We start from the raw sequence: 21,325 nt of genomic DNA on the forward strand, positions 1-21,325 counted from the left end.
ACGTCACCGATGACGAAATTTTACGTCACTCATAAACCCAACCCACCTCGGCATTGCTGTAAATGAACTTTATTCAGCCGCTTTTGTGTGTATTTTTTAATACGTGACAACTACTAAATTACTACGTAGTTTATGTTTCGAATAATGACGCTTTAGTTTGAGTTGTAAATCATACGAAAGTCGCATTTATCTTGAACGTTAGCGTAGCATGCTCACTACGCTAACGTTAGCACTTGTAACCTAGATAGATAACAAAATAAACATGGTTTCACCTTTCATCTAATTTCGTAAAGCCCTCCTGGTTGTTGCGTGTGCCCACCTTTACCCTCTTGATCGCTCTACACAGGCAAACTACTGGCCAAGTTTGCAATAGCTTAAAAGTTATAAGAAATGTTGAAGAAATGGCGTTCGTACGCCAGCATCATTGAACGAGCTTCAAGAAGAGACAGCAACATCGCAAATGCATTACAGGTTATTATTTCGTTTTTTTGAGACATTCATATATTCATTCGTTTTAACGAGTGTTGTTTTGGGGTTTTCTCAGTATCGCCCACCCGCACTGTTCTCCAAGCAAGTGCAGCAGCGTCGTCACTTTTCATCCTGCTGGGACCTGTCGCCCAGAAGAAAACAGCACAAGTTGGGAACAGGTGTCAAGCTGACAACTCAAAGTGAACGTCAGCTGTCAACACATCAGGAATTTGCCTTTCAGCTCAGCCGAGTGCAAATCGACAGCATTCTGCGAGCAAATGAGCAGGTAATAACTGTGGAACTCTTGTTAGTACATTGACGATCAGATGATGCTGTAATTACTGTTCTATCGATACCAGCCACTGATACTTATGATATATATATATGACATTGAGTAAGCTATACTACAGCACTTTTTATAAAAAGTACTATAAGTATTGGTACTACCCGGTATCAGTAAGTATTGAATAATGAATACTCCTACTGGTATCAGTCTGAAAAAAAGTGGCTTTGAACGTCCCAAGTTATTGTAGTTATGACTTTCCTACTGTGTTAGCGGAGGTTACTGATAGACTACAGCACGTTGGACTCATGTACAAATTTCCTGTAGCTGCTAGTGTTTAGTGGGTTAGGGCCTACTGAAAAAATGATTATCAACGCAATGTTCCTGATTCTGCTATAGATTCCCAGAACAGAACATCACACATTTTTCCCCCTAATTTTTTATAATAATTTTCAGTAGTAATTTTCATATTGTCAAATTTGACTCACAAGTAGTGTTTAAAGTCAACAACACTTTGTAACCTAATGGTTGAAAAATGCTCAACGTGTTAAGTCTCTTAACTCTTTGACTGCCAGACGTTTTCAGAAACGGGATGTCGCCAGTGCCAGCCGATTTAAGCATTTTGACTGATCTTTCAAAGTCCACAGAAAATGTTGTGTTTGGACTATGGAAACACACATACTACCAAATGAAAGATTGAACTCTCATCTTTCATCAGAAAAAAAGTTTGTTTCTACCTTATTCCGTTCTTCAGTAATCAACAATAGAAAATGGTTAGTTTCACCGAAATGTTCTGTTTTGAAACAAAAAGCGGAGAAAAAGAGCTTTTTGTGAAACAATGTTATTTCATGCACTCTAGTGAATTCTACACTTCTTTTTGTCCATGAATGATGCCACAAACACCTAAATAGTGCTTTACTTCTGTAAAACACTTACCACCAACAATGAAAAAGTGTTTTTAGATGTAAAATACGTTTATTTCCATTCAACAGTGTAACAATTTGACAAAACAATTTCGCAAACTATTTACAAATGTGTGCAACTGTGGTACTATTTACAATTATGTGGATGTTTCAAATACAGTTTTTCTTTTTGTAACGCTCCCCTGCGTGCAAGGAGAGGGAGCAGGATTTGCACAACAGAGTAGTTTCACTACCGATTGTCCCTTTCGCGTGCAGACGTTACACTTTCTTGACGGCCTTTTTTTCCGGGGAATAGCAAGTAGCAAACTGTACCCACAACTCCGATGAATATGCATTGGACTCGGGGCACTCTTCGTCGTCCGATTGAACGTCCGCCTGAGCGTGCTCGGTTGTGCTCCGCGTTTTCCGGTGTTAGCATCGCTAGCCCGTGAACCTTTATGACGTCGTCATAGCCGCCGCGTCAGCGCTTCCAACTTCGGCGTCAACCTCGGAGTCACCATCATCATCATCGATGATGATCATCATCGTCATAAATGTGCTCTTCAGCGTTGGTCGATGCCTTTCGTCTTTGAAAAAAACTCCCAAGTGTGAGCTGCCTGCAACCGGTCGCCATTGTTCGCTTCTTCAGCCATCTATCTCCGCCTCACGTCTTCTACTGCCGCGTCAATGCTTCCAACCTCGGAGTCTCCATCATCATCATCGATGATGATCATCGTCGTCATCAATGTGCTCTTTAGCGTTGGTCGATGCTTTTCGTCTTTGAAAAAAAATGCTCGAGCGTGAGCTGCTTGCAACCGGTCGCCATGTTCTCTTCCCTTCCCCAGCCATTGTCCCCTCTGACTCCGCCTCACGTCTTCTACTGACGCCTACCCAATCTTGTCAAAAGAGAGTCATTGCTGCCATCTAGGGGCCAAAAATAGTCATTAGGCTCACTAGATCTGCTTGAAACTTTCACCACAGCTGGCCAAGGCTTTCCTTCACCCGTTTCAAAAAAAAAATAAAAAAATTGGAGAACGTCTTTTAACGTCCTTGGCGGCCCTCCGTAGGTTTTTACTAAACGTCATTTAACGTTTTTGGCAGTCAAAGAGTTAAGGTAACTTGTGTTGTGAATTTGCACTGGGCCTATATAGATAAAAATATAGTAACAATTTGAAAAAGAAACTCTATTGTGAACTCTATTGTTAACTCTTTGACTGCTAAAAACGTTAAATAACGTTTCGTAAAATCCTATGGAGGAGTGCCAAAGACGTTAAAAGACGTTTTTTTTTCAAAACAGGTGAAACTAACCATTTTCTATTGTTGATTACTCAAAAACGGAATAAGGTAGAAACAAACTTTTTTTTTCTGATGGAAGATGAGAGTCCAATCTTGTTTTGGCAGTATGTGTGTTTCCATAGTCCAAACACATAATTTTCTATGGACCTTGAAAGATCAGTTAAAATGCTTAAAATCGGCTGGCACCCACGGCATCCCTTTTCTGAAAACGTCTGGCAGTCAAAGAGTTAATCTGCCATTATTGAGACCAGCGATAACAGCCGCTATTGGTAAGAAAGTTTGTGGAGTGAACCACTTCAGTCACACGTTGACTTTTTTTAAAATTCCAATCCATTGTGAAAAATCTTAATCACAGTCCAAACTACGTACGCAACTTACTCTATTGAGGCATTGTATGTTGTTGAAAAAAGTATTGTAAATTTCTGGATTTTACAGCTTTTATTATCTGTGTATGTGCTACAGAGTGTGAGTGTGCCAGCGTTTGATGTACCAGAGCACAGCCTGGTGCGAAAGTTTGAGAGCAACCACTTAGCCGCCAACACGCCCAATGAAGACCGCCGCAGTGCAGCCACTTGTTTGCAGGTATTCAGACTTGTGCCAATTTTCGCTTTGCATTCCTGTTATCTTCTTAAGTGATAGACATAATGTACATAAGGAAGCTTCAGGTTGTTTCTTAAACCTTAGTTCGTAATTTGTCATCAACAATTATCATGAGGATATTCTTGGTCTTGGTCCAAATTGACATACTACTGTATGTATGCTTGGAAAATGGACCACGTGTAAGAGTTAATTGGTTATTAAGTATGTGGCTTGGCCTAACTCGCTTAAATTGAAATGAGGGAATGCCTCTCCCCAGGCAAAAGGCACACTTTTTGGCGTGTTCGATGGCCATGGCGGCTGGGCGTGCGCGCAGGCGGTCAGTGAGCGCCTGTTGTACTACATCACCGTGGCCATGATGCCCAAGCGCAGCCTGGAGGAGTTGGAGACGTGCATGGAGCACGGGAGGCCCGTACCGCCCGTCTTGCAGTGGTATAAGCACCACACCGACTTCAGTTTCCGTGACTCGGCTTCACTCTACTTCCACCACCTCAGAGTCTTCTGGCAGGAGCTGCTGGACAGCCACGAACATGGGGAAGGCATGTGGTATGTGCTAAATGTCTTCCTGCTTTACAAATACTAGATGACAAAATTACACTAGATCAGTGTTTCTTAACCTTTATTGATCGAGGCACATACAGTATTTCATATCAGAAAAAAAAATCACAAGGCACACTGTGTGCAAAACGGTGCGTCAAGAGTTGCTGTCTTTTCCCCCCAGCCCTTCGGATGCCATGCATTACGCCTTCAAGCGTCTGGATGCCGACATCTCCTTGGAGGCTCAAGTTCCTCTGTCCAATTACTTGATGAAAAGCACAGCCATCCAGGTATCAACGCAAACACTTTCTTAGCTAGGGGTGGTTTAAGTCTGGCCCCCAAGTCATAGCCTGCACGCCCTGCTCTGTTCTTTAATCTAGCCCAGCTAGCATTTATTTTATCAAGGCTCCTGTAATACTGGTTGCATTAATTTGCCCATTTCCCCCAGGCCTTTCATGGAAACCATAACTGCGTTTGACACCCCTGTGCTGGGCTAACGTGTGTTGTTTGACATATGACGTACTTTACGCTTGATTGTGTTTCCAGGTTGCCTTCGCCGGGTCAACAGCCTGCGTGGCTCACGTGGGCCCGGAAGGCATCCACGTGGCCAACGCCGGTGACTGCAGAGCGGTGTTGGGCGTTCAGGAGGCAGACGGCACTTGGAGTGCAGTGCACCTTTCTCAGGACCACAACTGCCACAACCAGGCTGAGCTCGAGCGCATTAGGAGCCAGCATCCGCCCTCAGAAAGGCAGACTGTAGTCACGGATGACAGACTTTTAGGGGTGAGTAATCTTCCGAGCACCCTAATGAGTCAAATGAGCACGAGGTGATACATGAAAAATAGTAATGTGCTTGTAAGCCACAAATATTTTGCAAAAGATGGGGGGGCAAATAGCAGGAAGGAAAATAATAAAATTAAATTAATAATTGTATATTTGGAGCAAAAAAATCTGACACTCAATTTTAACCCTGGAGAACCCAAGCACCATTTTCTTCTTTGGAAAATTATGAATTATACATTAAATGATATATAATAATAAATAAATAAATAAAAGATAAATAATACTATAAGTTCACTGAACACCAAAATATATGTTTTTTCAATTTTAACCCTTGTTTTTTTAACTAGCTCAGAGTTGCTAATTTATCAAAATATATATATAAAACATACTCCTAGGCATTCTGCAACATGATATGAAATACAGTAGATTAACAAAAAAAACACAATTTTACCATCTGATTTTGCTGAGAAGATGGTTTTGTTTGGATTGATTTCCAGCTCAACAAAACAGCATGTTGCCAGCCATCTTGTCGCCACCTCTCTGGCTCATGTAAGTGCAATATTCATCCACTAGATGGCCCCGTGCAGGGGTCAGAAGTGGCACTCTGGACTTTTGAAGTTAAATTTGTAAAAAAAAGAAAAAGAAAAAAAAGGTCTTTGTTATTTGAGTAGCAGAATTTATAGGGGCCAAATTTGACCCCGTGGGTTCTCCAGGGTTAAGGTCATATTATCCAGCGTTGAGTGAAATCCAATCTTTTTTTCCAATGTCTACATTTGCATTGTTAGGTTTTGATGCCATCACGATCATTTGGTGACGTGCGTTTCAAGTGGAGCCACGAGTTGCAGCAGGGCATCCTATCTGGCCTGGAGTCTAACGTGGACCCCGACTCGCTCAACCTGTACCACTACACCCTGCCCAACTACCTGACGCCACCCTACCTGGACGCAGCTCCGGAGGTGACGTACCACAAAGTGAGGCCGCAGGACCGTTTCCTCATCCTGGGCACAGACGGCCTGTGGGACGAGCTGAGGAGCCAGGAGGCTGTGCGGCTGGTCGGCGAGCACCTGAGCGGCATTCACCTGCAGGTATGCGTGCTCACAAGATGGATGCCGTACACCAAGGTAGAAGTGTGCTTTGTCCACCTGGTGGCAGTAAAATCCAGAAAAATAATATTCTGTACGTGCCATGTCTCAGCTACTGTAATATTGGCAGCAATGGCTCATATTTCAAACCTCTTAAGTCTAGTCTCTCGTAAGTCTAGTAGTCTGTATTTGGAACCTTGTTACTTGCGACGTTATCTCTCCCTCGCCAAACTTCATTTTCTCTGTCGGAAGCCTGTTTAGTCAGCAATCTAGTCATTCTTGAAATAATTTCTGCCCTCTGCATTCAAGCACAATAATCAGTGATGCGTCCAACACAAAAGTCCCTAAAGGTTTCTCCTGGTTTCATCCCCCAGTCTCCCGTCTCTCAGTCGGAACGTCAGCTGAAGCTGGGCCAGCTGCACCAGCTCCTGCTCAAGCGTCAGGCCCGCGCCTCGCCCCCCTCGGACGCCAACGCTGCCACGCACCTCATCCGGCACGCCCTGGGCACCGATGAGTACAGCGAGCTGTGCCACGAGAGGCTGGCATCCATGCTAGCGCTGCCGCAGGACCTCGCTCGCATGTACCGTGACGACATCACGGCCATCGTGGTCTATCTGAACACGTAGGCGATGAGCTGACTGACTGATTGTGAGTGCCTTGGCATTTTCAACACAAGATACTTGTCACGAAAATTATAATATTTGTTCCAAGGACTTGTGTTAATTTATTTCCAACAGTCTTTTCTCTTGCTTTTGTAACGTTTCTTTCAGTATGTGTGTTAGATGTTTCTGTCCAATCATTTTTCAGCTCCTAGGTCATTCTAGAATAGGCAAACATTTTAGACAACATTTCTATAAAAGATGTACCAGTATTATTATTTAAAAAACACACACACACACACACACACATCAGTTTTATTACTTTTTTTTCTCAACCATTAACAGTGCACCTTTTTAATGATATATTTAATTTGTCATATATACTTTACTGTGTTTGATGCAGCCCTGTTTCAGATACTTACTCACCTGAAAAACATATTTAAAATAAGTATTACTGTAATTATAGTAAGAAAGTTGCAAGTATCGGTTACAAATCAATTTACTCATACAATATACAATAACTATACCTCCTATAACTATAAAATATACTTTGCTCAAGGCTAACTGCTAACTTAGCTATATAATAAAGAAGAAAAATTTTAATATGTCATTCTCTGATTCTACCGTATGTGTAACAGGGATGGGTTGTTTTGATTGACACACTCCATTTTGGCTGAACATAAAGAAAAACTAGAAAATTAAGAAGAGAGGACATCTGGTGCATGTTTCTGCTGAGTGGCTTCTTTTTTCTTCCGCTAGATAAAAAAAAACAAAAAAAAACGTTTCTATTTCTAGTCATATGGTTGTGTGTACGTTACCTCAGAGTTGATTATTTAAATGTGTATGAGAAACCAAAAATAGTTTAACAATTAAATTTAAAACTCATACCAAAAATTCTGATGATTACAAGCGTCTTTTATTTGTTATATTTGATATGCAAGCTGGTCATCAAAAAGTACTGGTTGGTCAGAGCAAAACTTGTTACAGCCGAGTTCGACTAACGAAGCACACCTGTAGCGATTGGCACATAATACATTTGATAATCCGCATCTCTAGTGTTTTTTTTTTTGGTCATGTTCTTTGATAAATATTGATTGTGAACTGCTTCAGAGGATGTATGTGGCACTTTTGTTTGCTGTTGTTGTTTGAATGAAACGTTTCTACTGTGACGTATTAGTGACAGTATTAAGAGGTGCATTAGGTCGGGTTAGTCCCCACTGAAGGTCCTGGGACCCAATGCACAACCCGCTACTGGTACTGATAGTTTTTAGGCATTTATTTGTAAATGTGCACAGTCCCGTTTCAGATTGTACCATATCAGGTCAAACACGAACATTGAATGATTTTGTCTATTTAGGGCATTTTTACCTTCACTATGTCACATGTTAAGAATAACGCACACATTGTTAGTTTTGATTGCCATTGCCTGTATTTTCTCAGGTGTCAAACTACAGTAGTTTTCAACGCAGGATAAACCTTTGCTATGAGCTTATGATTTGGTTAGCACCATTGAATATAGTTAGGGAACAACCATCAAAACAACCTGCCTATGTTTTGTATAGCTGGAGAGATTTAATGTCATTTGTAATGAAACATCAACAGTGTAAATCTTTTCGATCGCCATTTTAGGAAATGCAGACAAGTGCAACTATCAATAGTTTAAACAGTGTGAATTATTATGCTAAAACACCATTGCAATGACATTTGTTATTATCATTTGCCTAGCTATGGCATCTGATAGCCAGAAGCTGAGCTGCACTGTTTGTTTACAGACTCGGTAGTGTGGCAGTTACACTTCCTGTCCCTTCACTAATATGTTCTGTGTAGCTACATATTTGATTTCCCATGTGATTCATTATGAATATGTTTTATGATGCATTACTACTTTTCAATATAAATCTAGGAAAAACTTTGGCAATCCGGCTCTGTGGACAATCCATGTTTTACACTGTTTAATTTAAATACACTGTTGAATTTACATGCTGTTAAATGTAATTAGACTCCTCTCTGTCACGGTATGATTTGACTTATTTTACACTAAATGAAGGGAAGAATAAAATATGTATATAATATAACAATGTGGTGGTGCTTGTTTGTTGACATTTGCTTTGCGTCGAGTGTAAATAATAGTGTTGCGGAGTCAATCCGCTCGTGTCGTGTTTTGTCAACATGTTGAAGCTCTTATTTAGATGCCATGCACACGGAACTTGGCTCACAGCATATTACAAGAAGATAAAGACTGGTTGAAATCACACTCTTGGAGTGGTACTGTGACTGCCTCAAGTTTTGGGAACCATGACGATTGGTGACAGAGCAGCAAGAGCAGAGGCGATTCTAGGATCAGAGGTTTAGGGGTGCTATAAAGACGTTTGGGGTTGAGGTGGATCAAACCATTTTCAATTAAATGGGGGTGTACTGTATGTTGTTTAAATATTACTTAAGCTCTATGGTTTATATATATTATAGCTATAAGTATCTTATCTAGCTTGTTAATAAGAACACACAGTAAAAAAATTTTATATATATATATATATATATATATGCTGAAGCACCCCCAAAAATGGGCTAAATATGCGTCTGAGCAAGAGTATGCGGTGAAGCGAGTCTATTCAGTGTTGCCAACTATGTTGCTACATTTAGCCAGTTTTCCGGCCACCCCAGTGACTATAGTCAATTGATAAAAGTGGTAAGAAATCTAGCCAGTTTTTGTGAATTCTGGATAGTTTATGACTCCCTCCAAAGCAGAAGCTGTTCACTTCAACCATGTCCAGACTGTGAATGAATAACATCTGCGCAAAGCCACCACTGGCGAAAATTAACCACAATGGTAGTTTGACTCATGAGTGCCACAACTTAGCAGTTTTTTTACATAGTCTATCATTTGGTCTTTTTTCTTTTTTCAATTACAAAATGAAAACACTTAAAAGGAGGTAAATGGGGAAAATGTCTTCAGATATGGAGTCAGTACCCCTGATGTCCCTATACAGTACGCCCCTTTAATCCAATGCACAAAAGTGGTGTTTTGGATGGCTGGAACAGATTACACTGGAATGGCATTTCACACAAATAAGATTATATATATATATATATATATATATATATATATATATATATATATATATATATATATATTATAGTTTTGCTTGAATGTTTACATACCCATGAACACAACTGTAAATGTAGTGTACAGAAACTAAATGTCGCATAAAGACACAAAAATGCTATGAATTGTCACTAAGATTCACACGCACATATCTACTCATGTCAATTTCAACCTCTGAACATGTCAAAACACTGTGTTTTGGATTTGGACATTAAGCTTATATCTCACCATAAGCCCAACTCTAATATATGTTTAATTACAGTAAATGCACAACTAACCCTCACCTGCATGCTCAGGTGCCTGGGGTCACCTCCAGTTCGTCTTTGTTTTGCCCCAAACGTTGGCTGATTCCAATCAGGCAACAGCAACAGTAGTCAGTGCCAGTAAATAGACACTTCACTACAACCAAGAGCATGATTTTGCTTTTTCTACACGAGTCCTGGAGATATTAACACAATAAAAAGGACCGTTTTCTAAAACAAGAAGAGGACAACATGGAGATGATGTTTTTCCTTTGTAAGGTGAGAGTCTTAATTTCCTTTTTTCTATAGTACCGATGTTAACAAAAAAAAATCTGTCCTTGAGAATATTCCTCTTGTCTGTAAAGCGCAACAGACTGACAGGACAAATCTAAAGTACTGTTGATTATTTTCAGTTTTTGGCGGCAGCAAGTCTTCTACATTCTTGCTTTAAGAACACAACCGTGGACTCAGGCAGGGAACCAACTGAAAGTAAACATGTCGAGGTAAACCAGGAAGTAACTGCATTTTTTTTTTCAATTGGTGACAAGTTGTTTTCCCATTTTTCAAGGTGTTGCAAATGCAACCCAATAGGATTTACTGGGATTGTATTAGGGGTAGGGACCCTCCTACAAAGCGTACAATTCAAGATTTACATATTTGAAAAAGTTATTACGGATTCATATGTTGGAAAAACAGCGTCGTTTGATACACCTCTTATATTGGATCTCATGTGATAGTGCTAATTTATAACATCCAGCATGGCTGGCAGCCTTTCAGACGGAAGAAACGAGAATGGGTCATCCCTGACATCAATGTCCCAGAGAATGACAGTGGCCCATTCCCCAAGTTCATGACTAAGGTAGAACACGAGGAAGTTATTTGGGAAAGTAGAGTTTAGAAGTCAAATTAAATCTTCTCCACTAGATTAAATCCAGCAGCGAGGAAAAGGTGGCCATCACCTACCAGCTGGTTGGGCCCGGGGCCGACAAGGCCCCCGAGGGAGTCTTCACCATGGATCGGCGCTCTGGTGCTCTGTACGTGACCCGGCCACTGGACAGGGAGAAAATAAGCAGATATGTTGTGAGTGGGAATTCATCAGGAGAAATTCTCTTCAATATCTATCTTACTGTATGTGTTGATGGTGAGCTGCACAGTGGTTCGTGCACATCAGCATCGTACTTCAGCTCTGGTCTTCCTCCCACATCGCAAAATCATTCATGTTGGGTTCATTGAAGACTCTAAATTGTCCACAGGTGTGAAGTGTGAATGTGAGTAAATTAACGGACCCTTCGTACCCACCTTCCAATCTGCCTCCCTACCTACCTCTGCTTGCCGGTGACTAGTCCAGGGTGTACCCTGCCTTTTGCCCAAAAGTCAGCTTAGATAAACTTCAGCTCACCCGCTACCCCAATGACAAGAAACTATACAAAAAAATGGAAGCCTTTGTCGATGATCACGTGATGTCGATTTCAGCTTTTGGCTCACGCGACCGTCAAGGGTTCCAAGGCCGAAGAGCCAATGAAGCTGGTCATCAACGTGGTAGATCAGAATGACAATGTCCCGGAATGTACTCGCACGCCTTTTTATGGAAACGTCAGCGAAAGCGCACAAGTTGGTAAGAAAAAGACTCCCGAAAATGACCAAAATATACAAAAGTGTACCTAATCTATTCCACAGGTGAGTCCTTCATGAGTATAACAGCAGAAGACAAGGATGCTCCCAATACAGACAATGCAGACATTCGCTATCGACTCAAGACTCAGAAGACTCACGGGCCCAAAGACAAAATGTTTAGCATCAATCCAGTCAGCGGATTGATCAGCACAATGGCAGTGGGACTGGACAGAGAGGTAAAATCATTACAGTGTTATTTCCCTTTCAAAGGGTGACCATTTTATTAGGTACGGCAACAGATGTATTCAGATGACATCGTACAAAAGCTGTGTCAAAATTATGCAGTTACAACTAATACTGTAACTAGTGCAATGAGGTAATGTGTAGATACATTATTATTAAAGTATTAGCATACTAGAACAATATTTGTAAGGTAGGTAGGATAGTAGGCTGGGTATTCCTGGCTAGGACCATGATTTGATTAGCTCGGTGCTAGGTCGGTAGGTTTTTAGGTAGGTAATGTTGACATTCTGCTGTTTCAATTTAATTATAACTGTTTTGATTTAGTTATAACTGTTTAGATTTAGTCATAACTGCTTTAATTTCCTCAGTAGAGATGGGTGAGTGTTTAAATTATGTTAGGGGGAGCTTCCTCTATTCCCACATTGATGAGCCATTTGTCTGGGGTGAAGCAACTGTGTTAATAGGATTCCTTTGTGAAGTTGTGTTTGCCGGGTTGTCTGGGACCTACTGTATTTCCACATCAATTGTCCATCTATCTGTCGGTGTGCCAGAATGTCTGGCCTACTGTGTTTCCATATCAATCGGCCATCTGTCCATGTGCATTGAGTACTGTCTATCTTGGGACTTAAAGGCGCCACTGGAGAGGGGCGGGGCTTAAGGGCAGCAAAGGAGGAAGAGCAAGGGGATGGTTTTTTGGGGGGCCGCTATGCTGAAAGTATAAGAACGACTACAAGTGGGAGGGGACACACAAGGGGAATCAGAGCGATTTTGTCTGTATCTTGTCTGTGTCCAGAAATTTCTGCAAAATAAATCCTTCGAAGGACCTGTTCACCGATCCGATCCAGTCTGTATTAAGAAAATCAACATTACGAACACGCGGAAAACTTAAGGATCGTTTTTCCAACAGTAAGTTGAGTGAATTAGATTTACTGGGTAGGTAGGTCGGTAGGTGAGTAGGCTTAGTGTGGATTTAGGCAGGTAGACGTGTTGGTAGGTTCAGTATAGGTAGGTAGATATGTACTCTATGTCAGTAGGGTTGGTTATGTCAGGTAGATTGAGGTTCTGTAGAGATATAGGGTTGGTTGGTCGGTTAGTTGGAGTAAGGGTCAGTTTGGGTAATTAGATGATTGGTTGGCGAGGTAGGTACACAGTAAATTTTGTAGAATACTGTACATTTGACAAAAAAAGGTTACATTCGGTCCCAGTCTAAAACAGAGTACATTTTGCACTCACAAGAGAGTGAAATATTATATATAATAAAAATTAAATAAAAAATCACTCAAGGGTTCAGGAACAATCCTACAACCTTCAATATGGGAGACGGCCACTCTATCACTTGAGCTATGCCGCGCCTACAGTTGGATAACTTTGCTGGTGTATCCAAAGCGAGACCACAAATGATCGGAGGTATTAGGATAGAGTAAAAATGTATTCTACGAAATTTATTGTGTACACTAGGTTGATAAGGAAGGTTTTGAGAGGTAGTACACAATAGGTTGGAAATGTCCATTTTGATAGGTTGGTAGTACAGGTCAAAACTACAATGAAATAAAATTAGTCACCCTTCAAAGAGAAGTTGGCACACAACTTCTGAATGTTTTGATGCACCTCTTGTATTGGGTCTCATTCATTGTGGTACCTACCATATTGTAATAATAATGCATTGTAGATGCAGTCAAAGTACGAGCTGATCATAGAGGCTGCAGACATGGCGGGGGAGGGTCTCCGCACCACGTGTACCGCCATCGTCAGCATCACTGACAGCAATGATCACGCACCGCGTTTCACCTTCACATCAGTGAGTCCAGCAGTATTGGCTAAGTCTGACGTCCAATAGTTAGTATTTATTTTGATTTTGTGCATGCAAGGTGTCTGCTTCTACGCCTGAAAATGAGGTTGGCCGGGAGGTTCTAAGGTTAACTGTGACTGACGAAGACGATTTGGGAACACCCAATACTAACACCAAGTATACTATCGTCAGCGGCAACCAGGGAGGTCACTTCAGCGTGAAAACAGGACCTTGGAAAATGGAGGGCATGCTCACTACAGCCAAGGTGAAAATACAATGCTGCTGACTTTTGATGATGATGGCCACATTCACTTCTTAGTATCTATTTACTCAAGGTTAGTGTAAGATTCATATGTGCATAATATTTATAGATGTGCATAGCTGTTTGATACAAAACTGCTGACTAATTTTGCTGCTGTTCACATGCACTTCTTAGTATGAATTTATTGAAGTATAGTGTAGCATTCACTTCTGCATTTTGTTGCTGCTATGTAAAACACACTTATGTCCTTTTTTTTTAATTACGTTTTTAAATTTTTGGGATGTCTACATTCATTCAGCCTAAAAACATAAAAATGTAAAAAATGACAAAAATGGACATAAGTGTTTTTCACGTAACAGTGGCAATAGACAGTAAAGAGTATAGACAATTGATACATGCATATTTTTTTGCTACATATATTGCTGCTGACTTTTTGATGCTGGAATTTACCCATTATAATCATAATAATGATTTCTCTATACTTTTCTTTCCATTAATTTTAAGGCTGTGGACTTTGAACGTGATCCTATGTTTACTCTACTGCTGGTGGCGACAAACGACGCTCCCTTTAGTAAGTCTGTGTCCACCTCCACGTGCACAATCACAGTAACGGTCTTAGACCAGAATGAGCCGCCGTTCTTCAAACCGCCACTCATCCACCGGATCATCTCAGAGGAGCCGCCACTGGGGAGTCAAGTGGCAGACCTCAGAGCCAAGGATCCAGACACTTCAAGGCACCAACATGTCAGGTGATGCTAACCTATGTATCTACCTACCAGCCAACCAAAGAAGACGCAAACCCACCTACCAAGACGAGCCTTATAAACTACCTACAGTTGTGCTCATAAGTTTATAAGTGTGTAAACTTAATCGTAATTTCTGTATTACCTACATACCAACTAAAAACAACTTACCTGCTAAGCAATCTACCTAGCAAAACAGGTTCTATCAACCAATCTACATACTTACCTACCAATTCCTATCAAACAAAACCAACAACCTACCTAGCTACCTAATTTCTAAAACCAACCTTTTCAACCTACCTACCAACAAATAAACAAACCTACCAATCTACCAAAGCTGACCCTACCAGCCTCCTGATCTAACCACTTAACAAACCAAATGCTCCAATCTACCTATTACTACCTCCAAAAACCAATGCTACTAACCTATTTACTACCAAAACAGACCCTACCAACCTACTGTAACAACCCACCAAAAAGACTCTACAAACCTACCTACCGACTTATCTTCCAAAACGGACCTTCACAACGTACAGTACCTATATACCTACCTATTAAAACCGACCCTCACTACTTGGCTACCTACCAAAATGTTCAAGACGACAGATATGGTCTATGTGCATGCTGATCAAGTCATTGATGTCTTTGCTTTTAGATACGCACTACACAGCGACCCAGCCAGGTGGTTGGCTATTGATAAAAATACAGGATCCATCACAGTGAAGGGCAACATGGACAGAGAGTCTCCGTACATCAAAGACAACAAGTACACGGTGCTGGTTTTGGCGTATGACAATGGTAATCGTCTTGCTTGCATAGTCACAACCTTTGTATGATTTTGAATGAAATAGCCCACATGGATGGCCAAGGGAACTGAGGTCAAATGGAAAAAAAACACATCATTTAGGTTTTCAGCTTTTCTCTACCATTCATAGTGATACTTCCAATATGAGTTGGCCAATGATAAACATCCTACTGACCGACTTACTGACAAACCAACCAGCCGGCTGACTGACATAACAACCAATAAACCAAAACTCCTACCAGCCAACCGAGCCACCTACCAAAACCAACCCTACTAACCAATCAACCTACCAAAACAGATCCCACCAACCTAACTACTGAACAAACAACCTACATACTGAGAGTACCTTCCCATCCGCCTACCTTCCTTCCAGGCAAATGGCTGGCGACGAGTCCAGGGTGGACACCACCTCGCCCAAAGTCAGCTGGGTTAAACTCCAGTACACCTGCAACCCTAGGAATTGTTGTAAGAAATCTTTTGATTTTGAACTAATCCTAGCATCCATTTCTATAGACACCGTACCAGCTACTGGGACAGGCACTCTAGTCGTGAGCTTACTAGATGTGAATGTCTGTGGGGACCACGCTTTTGCAGGCTGGCTGACATGTACTCCAGCAGAGAGGACGATGATGACTCGCAAACAGTGCCGGGAAAAACGGAGTGGGTCTGAGAGTGTCAGAGTGTTCAAATTCTGTTAAAAAAAAAAAAAAATCTCAGGTAATCGTGCCGTAAAAGTAACAATAATCATAATACTTAATTGGAAGTTTAAATTATTGTGTTTTTGCAGTTTTTATATGTATGGAGAGGAATTGCTGTTTGTCATTTAATCTTTTTTATGCCATTGAAAGTCACTTTTTTAAAGAGCAAATTATCTGTGGCATCCCTCAAGGCAGATTTTTCAGTTCCTTCCCTTTTTATTTTATTTTTTTTAATATATCCTGTCTTGTTTATAATTCTTTATCTACTCATGCCTGTATAACGCTTTGTTTAGTTTAGATTTTTCTTGCATTTATTATGATTATTGCTTTCATTACTAAAATAAAACATTGTAACTAATTGGAAGTCTTAATGAATTTATTATTGCAGGCTTAATATCCAAGGAAAATAATTATTGAAGAAACATGGGACACACTTTGTGGACGTACTGGCAGTTGTCACTCAAATATAAAGGGAGGTTAACCACTGTATAAAACAAAAGAAAGCAAAACTGCTCAGTCTTTGAAAACTTAAAAATATCACCACCTAAAGGCAAGCAATACAGAAAGCAAAAACACATCCTAAGCTAAATTCGGACGTCTCTTTTTTTCTGTGATGCAAGAAAAATGAGGATTTCAACTGTGTAGTAAAAGTAACAAAAAGGTAAAAATACTCAAAATCTTAGGGCATATTTTTTTCTAGGCTACTGAGGTTTTGCCTAAAGGGAGTAGAATATGAAGTGAAAGTAAGCACCAGTGGAATCCTTTCCTCTTTGGTGGACTTTAACTTTCCTTCCTATCAACCTGCTGAAAAGTGAACTTTGAACTTGGATCTGTCTCACAGTCTTAAAGACTTATTTATGTTGTCATGAATGAGCACCAAGGAACCAAGTGGCGCGTCGCACTTATCGTTGAAGGTAATGCATTCAGAAGCATGAAAATCGATTAATTATAGGCTACTTCCGTTTGAAAGAACGGGAGCGACTACCGTTGACCTGAACTAAAAACGATGACGGCAACGTTTGAATCCTTGAGCTTTTGCCGCTTGTATGTCATGTTGAAAAGGTTAATAGACAGCGGACATGGTCTTGACGTATGTGATTCGCATAACAGATGAGTGAGAACATGTTCCAGGAGGGTCTGTACCAGGTGTACTTCAAAGAACGGCCACAAACGAGGACTGCCGAGCAGGAGGACCTGCACCACGCCCGGATTCATCGCTGGTTCTCTTCGGTGGTCAACACCAGGCTGTTGGTCAGCGGGGTGAGTCGTTGGTGAGATGCTGTGGCAGCGGTTCCCAACCTTCATGGTGCCACAGTGATTTCACGTCAAATAATAGTTTGACTGACTTTTTCAATAAGCGTCAAATAGCTTTCTATAATATTGTAATTTATAAAAATTGACTAATAACAACAAGAAATTGAATGTAAAAGAAAATGAAAACGTTTTTGGATCACGTTACAATATTACATTTTAATTCATCGTGCTGCTCCTTCTGGTGTGCCCACCTTGGCCACCGGGAGGAAGTACAAAACAGTCATGGAGACACAAACGAAGAAATATGATACTTTTTCTTCTCGTATGACTGCAAGTGACTTCATTTTTGTATAAAATAAATAATTTATGCCTACAGTAATGTATTCATATCAATTTCTTAAAGAGTTCTAATATCTCGACGATTGATGCTAATCGTTAGCATGTCAATGGCACTTTCTATTACACTAAATTAAGCTAGCAGGCTTAAGGCAAAGTTACTGTATTTGTTGTTTTAAATGCTTAATATGTCATTCTTCTTTTATGTTTAGTGTGAGTGTCTCTAACATGCAATGACATTAAAATGCTTGAAGTTGCTTTTTTGATGAACTCTATTTGCTAAACTAGCATGTACTATGAAGTGAGCTGAACAAACCGTATCACGTGACCAGAACGAGCGGTACGGCTTGTTTATAGAGGCTCAGACGATGCACCTCATTTCCAGAACTTTTTCTTCGGTCTCTCCATACGACCCGGGACCAAATGCCAGATGGAGCGCTATGGGCCGCTGTTGTACAAGATGAAGCTTGATGGTGTGTTTGCACTCAGGTGGTGCAGTTTTTGAGCGGCGCAGTCTGCGTGCTGACCACCGTCTGCCACTCATGCGTGAGCTACGACTGCTCCGTCGCCATGACGATGCCGGTGTGGTCCAGCCTACTTGTGAGTCGGCGTCACATCGTGCTAACTGTGCTAAATAAGTTGATAAACCGGTTTTGTTGCTGTTGTTACAGTTTATGGCTGCTGGATGTGTGGCAATAGAAGTCCAGAGGAAGGCCAATAAACTTAAGGCAAGTGTTGAATTATGTGCAGTGCTAAATTGATTTACGAGTGTAATTAGTTTCTTGACCAAGCTCACAACTCAATTTACTCATACATCAAATAAACTGAAATGAAATTAATCTTTTCCAGCACCCTCCCCCCTCCAACACCACCAGCTTTTTTAGTTAAATTTGTAGTCAAGATAATATTGTATAAAAACCTAATACTGTACAGTACAAGAGAATGTCCAGTAGTGTCAAGTGTTACTGTATGTTCTGTAGTATTAGTGTGTTGGGTGTGTACCTTTAAGAGGTGTGCCCAAATGAGTGATGTCAGGAGCTGTAGTCTGGTTGGCTGCTTGTGGCTTACAGCAGCTCCTTGTGAGTGTTACAATTTTGGATTTGTGTGTTTGACTTTTTGTCCCGTTCAATAAACAGCTGGAAGTGCATCGGCAACTGTCGCTTTCCTTGCCAACATTCCGGAGCATATTTTACAAGAGCACATCCCTATTGGATTGCTTTAGAACTGTATTTTGTTGCTACTATGTTTACTATAATATTTAATTTGTTTTGTATGCATTTTTATGTTTATTTATATTCTCTCGGTGTATAAAATAATCGTGGCGCGCTGTCTTTGTTAGCCAGCAGGCTACTTCTAGGGTGAAGGAGGAAGATGTGCGCTGAAAGGAGTCAAGGACCATACCAACTTTTATTCCTAGTAGTAGTAGTTCTAGTTAAATCACGCTAACTAACCAAGTAGTACAAAAAAGAAAAAAAGTTAACTTTGACCAAACAAAGTGCACGAGTGTATTTTGCATTCAATCTATACCACGGTTATAATATATTTTTCATTTTACAGTAGTTTTTATTTTGCTTTGAGTTTTGTTTTTGTTTTGTTTTTAAATTCACTTTTAATTAGTTTTTAGAGTGTGTTTTTTTTATTAGCTCTTATTTTTTCAATCATGCCTTTGTTTAGTTTTAGTATTAGTTTAGTATTCGTTTTATTTTCTTAATATATGGAATATTTGTTGAGTGCAAGTTAAAAAAAAAACTACAATAAGTATTATCAAATAATAATTTCCAAACGACTGTTCAACCTTCCTTCTTTTCTATACAGTCGAACAGTAATACCAAAATATATACATTTAAAATGAGCCCCGAAAGCTCATGTATGAAATTGACAAGACAAAAACAAAGAACCTTTTTCGCTGTACTTAGTTTTATAAATATAAATTTTAGTTTGATAGTTATTAGTTTTGTTAAAAGCATTCTCATTTTTATTTATTTTTTATTAACGAATTTATTATTATTTTTTTTTTCAGTTTAGTCAATTTTCACAGTTTCCCTTAACCTTGCTCTTTACAGATCATCATCCTTATGGGTGTTCACCTCCTCAGCCTTCTGGTTGGTTTCTCCCTGCTGTTAGCCTACTGCCTCTCTTCTCAGCAGTCTCACGCACTCAATACAAGAAAACAGGTCAGTCAATGTATGTCTTTAGGTATGTAGGCATTACATGATACCATCCATCCATGCTGCATTTTAAAAGTCGACAAACGTGTAAGTCAACGCTGCTTCCTCTTGACAGCTCGTTGGCTCGTACGTGGCTAAGGGCAGCGCCGTAGCATTCACTTTGCTGTGTCTGCTACTGTCTCTCTATATTGTCTTATTATCGTGGAGAGGCCTCCGGCGCTACGGTAGTGCCACGGTCCACGTTCGTGGATACGACCGCGTCATGCAGGTGAGCTGCTTGCTCGTGTCACTCACTTTCAGACCAGTCCAAGCAAATCATTACCCACTCTTGTGTATGTAACAGGAGCCAGATGACGACCGCGGGCCTTTAATGGAGCGTGTGGACTCAGTGTGACTCTATCCATCCATCCATCCATCCATCCATCCATCCAATCGAGCTAGCTGTCAAATAAGCTAGCTACTGTTAACATTGTTAACATTTTTAATTCTTTATTTTATATTTTAACCATTTTGAATTTAGTTATAGATGTGTAGAGTTGGTGAAATAATGTTAAACTCAATATAACTCGACCTTAAGATATCTGTTATCTTGTTTTTGTCTAAATTCCCTTTCGGTGTCCTGCTTGAGAAAGTTCAATCTGACATACTGAGATTCTGTTTTGGGAAGAAAGTACAAGCTGGCACACTGAGAACCTGTTTTATCTAAAATATGAAGAAAGTGCAAGCTGGCATATTGAGATTCTGTTTAGTTCTCACGTGAAAGCATACTGTGAGAATGTAATCTGATTTTCGTATTTGATGGGAGGAGAAGAGGCGTTTTTGTACAAACTCGGATTGTAATAAAGGGCTGTGGGAGGAGACACACATTCTTGGATGACACTCTTTTGGTGATATTCAATTGTGTGACCGGAGATCTCTGTAATAAATCATCCTTGCAAAGACCCTCTTCACGGGAATCTCATATTTGATTTATTTGAACACGCAAAAGATTACAAATTATAATTTAAGCCTTCACTACCAAGCTAGCATGCTATCGAGCAACTACTGTATTAATCTATGTTTTTGTGTTCTTCCATTCAGTTTTTCAATAGGGGAAATAGCACTCTATAATTTTGTACTTAAAACAATAGGGTAATATAGGGTGATCAGATTTTCAAAATTAAAAACTGGGACACTGCAATTTTGTTGAAAATCAAATATACAGGTTCTATAAATTCTCACCAGGAACTATTTATAGCAAATTAATTTAATCGCTAGTCAATCTGGTGATTGGTGGTTGTGTGTCATGATGCAAAGCATACATTGCAAAAATACTGATATTTATCATGAAATTGTAATATTTAAAATATAATGATTAAATACAGAGGATAAAGGGTTGAGGTTAAAATACCTGTAGCGGCTTAAAAATTCACTCGCAGTAAAAAACGTTTTGTTTTCATTTTATTATGATAGTAAGAGTACAGATACTTGAATATAATGTTACTCAAATACAAGTAGCTGAGTACTGTCCACTTTTGGTTA

General features: G+C 40.2%; 2 protein-coding genes across 8 annotated transcripts; both read left to right on the plus strand.

Moving 5' to 3' along the window:
• The first annotated feature begins 33 nt into the window (after window positions 1-33).
• Window positions 34-8,625, plus strand: pdp2 (putative pyruvate dehydrogenase phosphatase isoenzyme 2). The gene is made up of 8 exons (XM_077568862.1): window positions 34-471; window positions 545-754; window positions 3,412-3,531; window positions 3,806-4,092; window positions 4,268-4,373; window positions 4,630-4,866; window positions 5,652-5,951; window positions 6,323-8,625. Exons 1-8 carry the CDS (start codon window positions 391-393, stop codon window positions 6,572-6,574), a joined length of 1,593 nt encoding a protein of 530 aa, XP_077424988.1. The 5' UTR covers window positions 34-390; the 3' UTR covers window positions 6,575-8,625.
• Window positions 8,626-10,039: 1,414 nt separating this feature from the next.
• LOC144053932 (cadherin-1-like) lies at window positions 10,040-20,748 on the plus strand. 7 transcript variants are annotated; one of them, XM_077568867.1, is made up of 18 exons: window positions 10,040-10,171; window positions 10,306-10,395; window positions 10,662-10,751; window positions 10,817-10,972; window positions 11,366-11,507; window positions 11,570-11,742; window positions 13,419-13,547; window positions 13,618-13,803; window positions 14,305-14,371; window positions 14,474-14,549; window positions 15,199-15,341; window positions 15,647-15,813; window positions 17,157-17,306; window positions 18,126-18,236; window positions 18,308-18,364; window positions 19,700-19,810; window positions 19,920-20,072; window positions 20,148-20,748. In XM_077568867.1, exons 1-18 carry the CDS (start codon window positions 10,145-10,147, stop codon window positions 20,196-20,198), a joined length of 2,079 nt encoding a protein of 692 aa, XP_077424993.1. In that variant the 5' UTR covers window positions 10,040-10,144; the 3' UTR covers window positions 20,199-20,748. The 7 variants fall into 7 exon arrangements, 6 of the variants coding, with proteins under 6 accessions (XP_077424993.1, XP_077424989.1, XP_077424990.1 ...); XM_077568863.1 differs by having other exon boundaries at window positions 14,305-14,549; XM_077568864.1 differs by having other exon boundaries at window positions 14,305-14,549; window positions 17,178-17,306.
• The last annotated feature ends 577 nt before the right edge of the window (window positions 20,749-21,325 follow it).

Source organism: Vanacampus margaritifer, chromosome 6 (assembly GCF_051991255.1).
Source record: "Vanacampus margaritifer isolate UIUO_Vmar chromosome 6, RoL_Vmar_1.0, whole genome shotgun sequence".
In the NCBI taxonomy this organism is placed as follows: Eukaryota; Metazoa; Chordata; class Actinopteri; order Syngnathiformes; family Syngnathidae; genus Vanacampus; species Vanacampus margaritifer.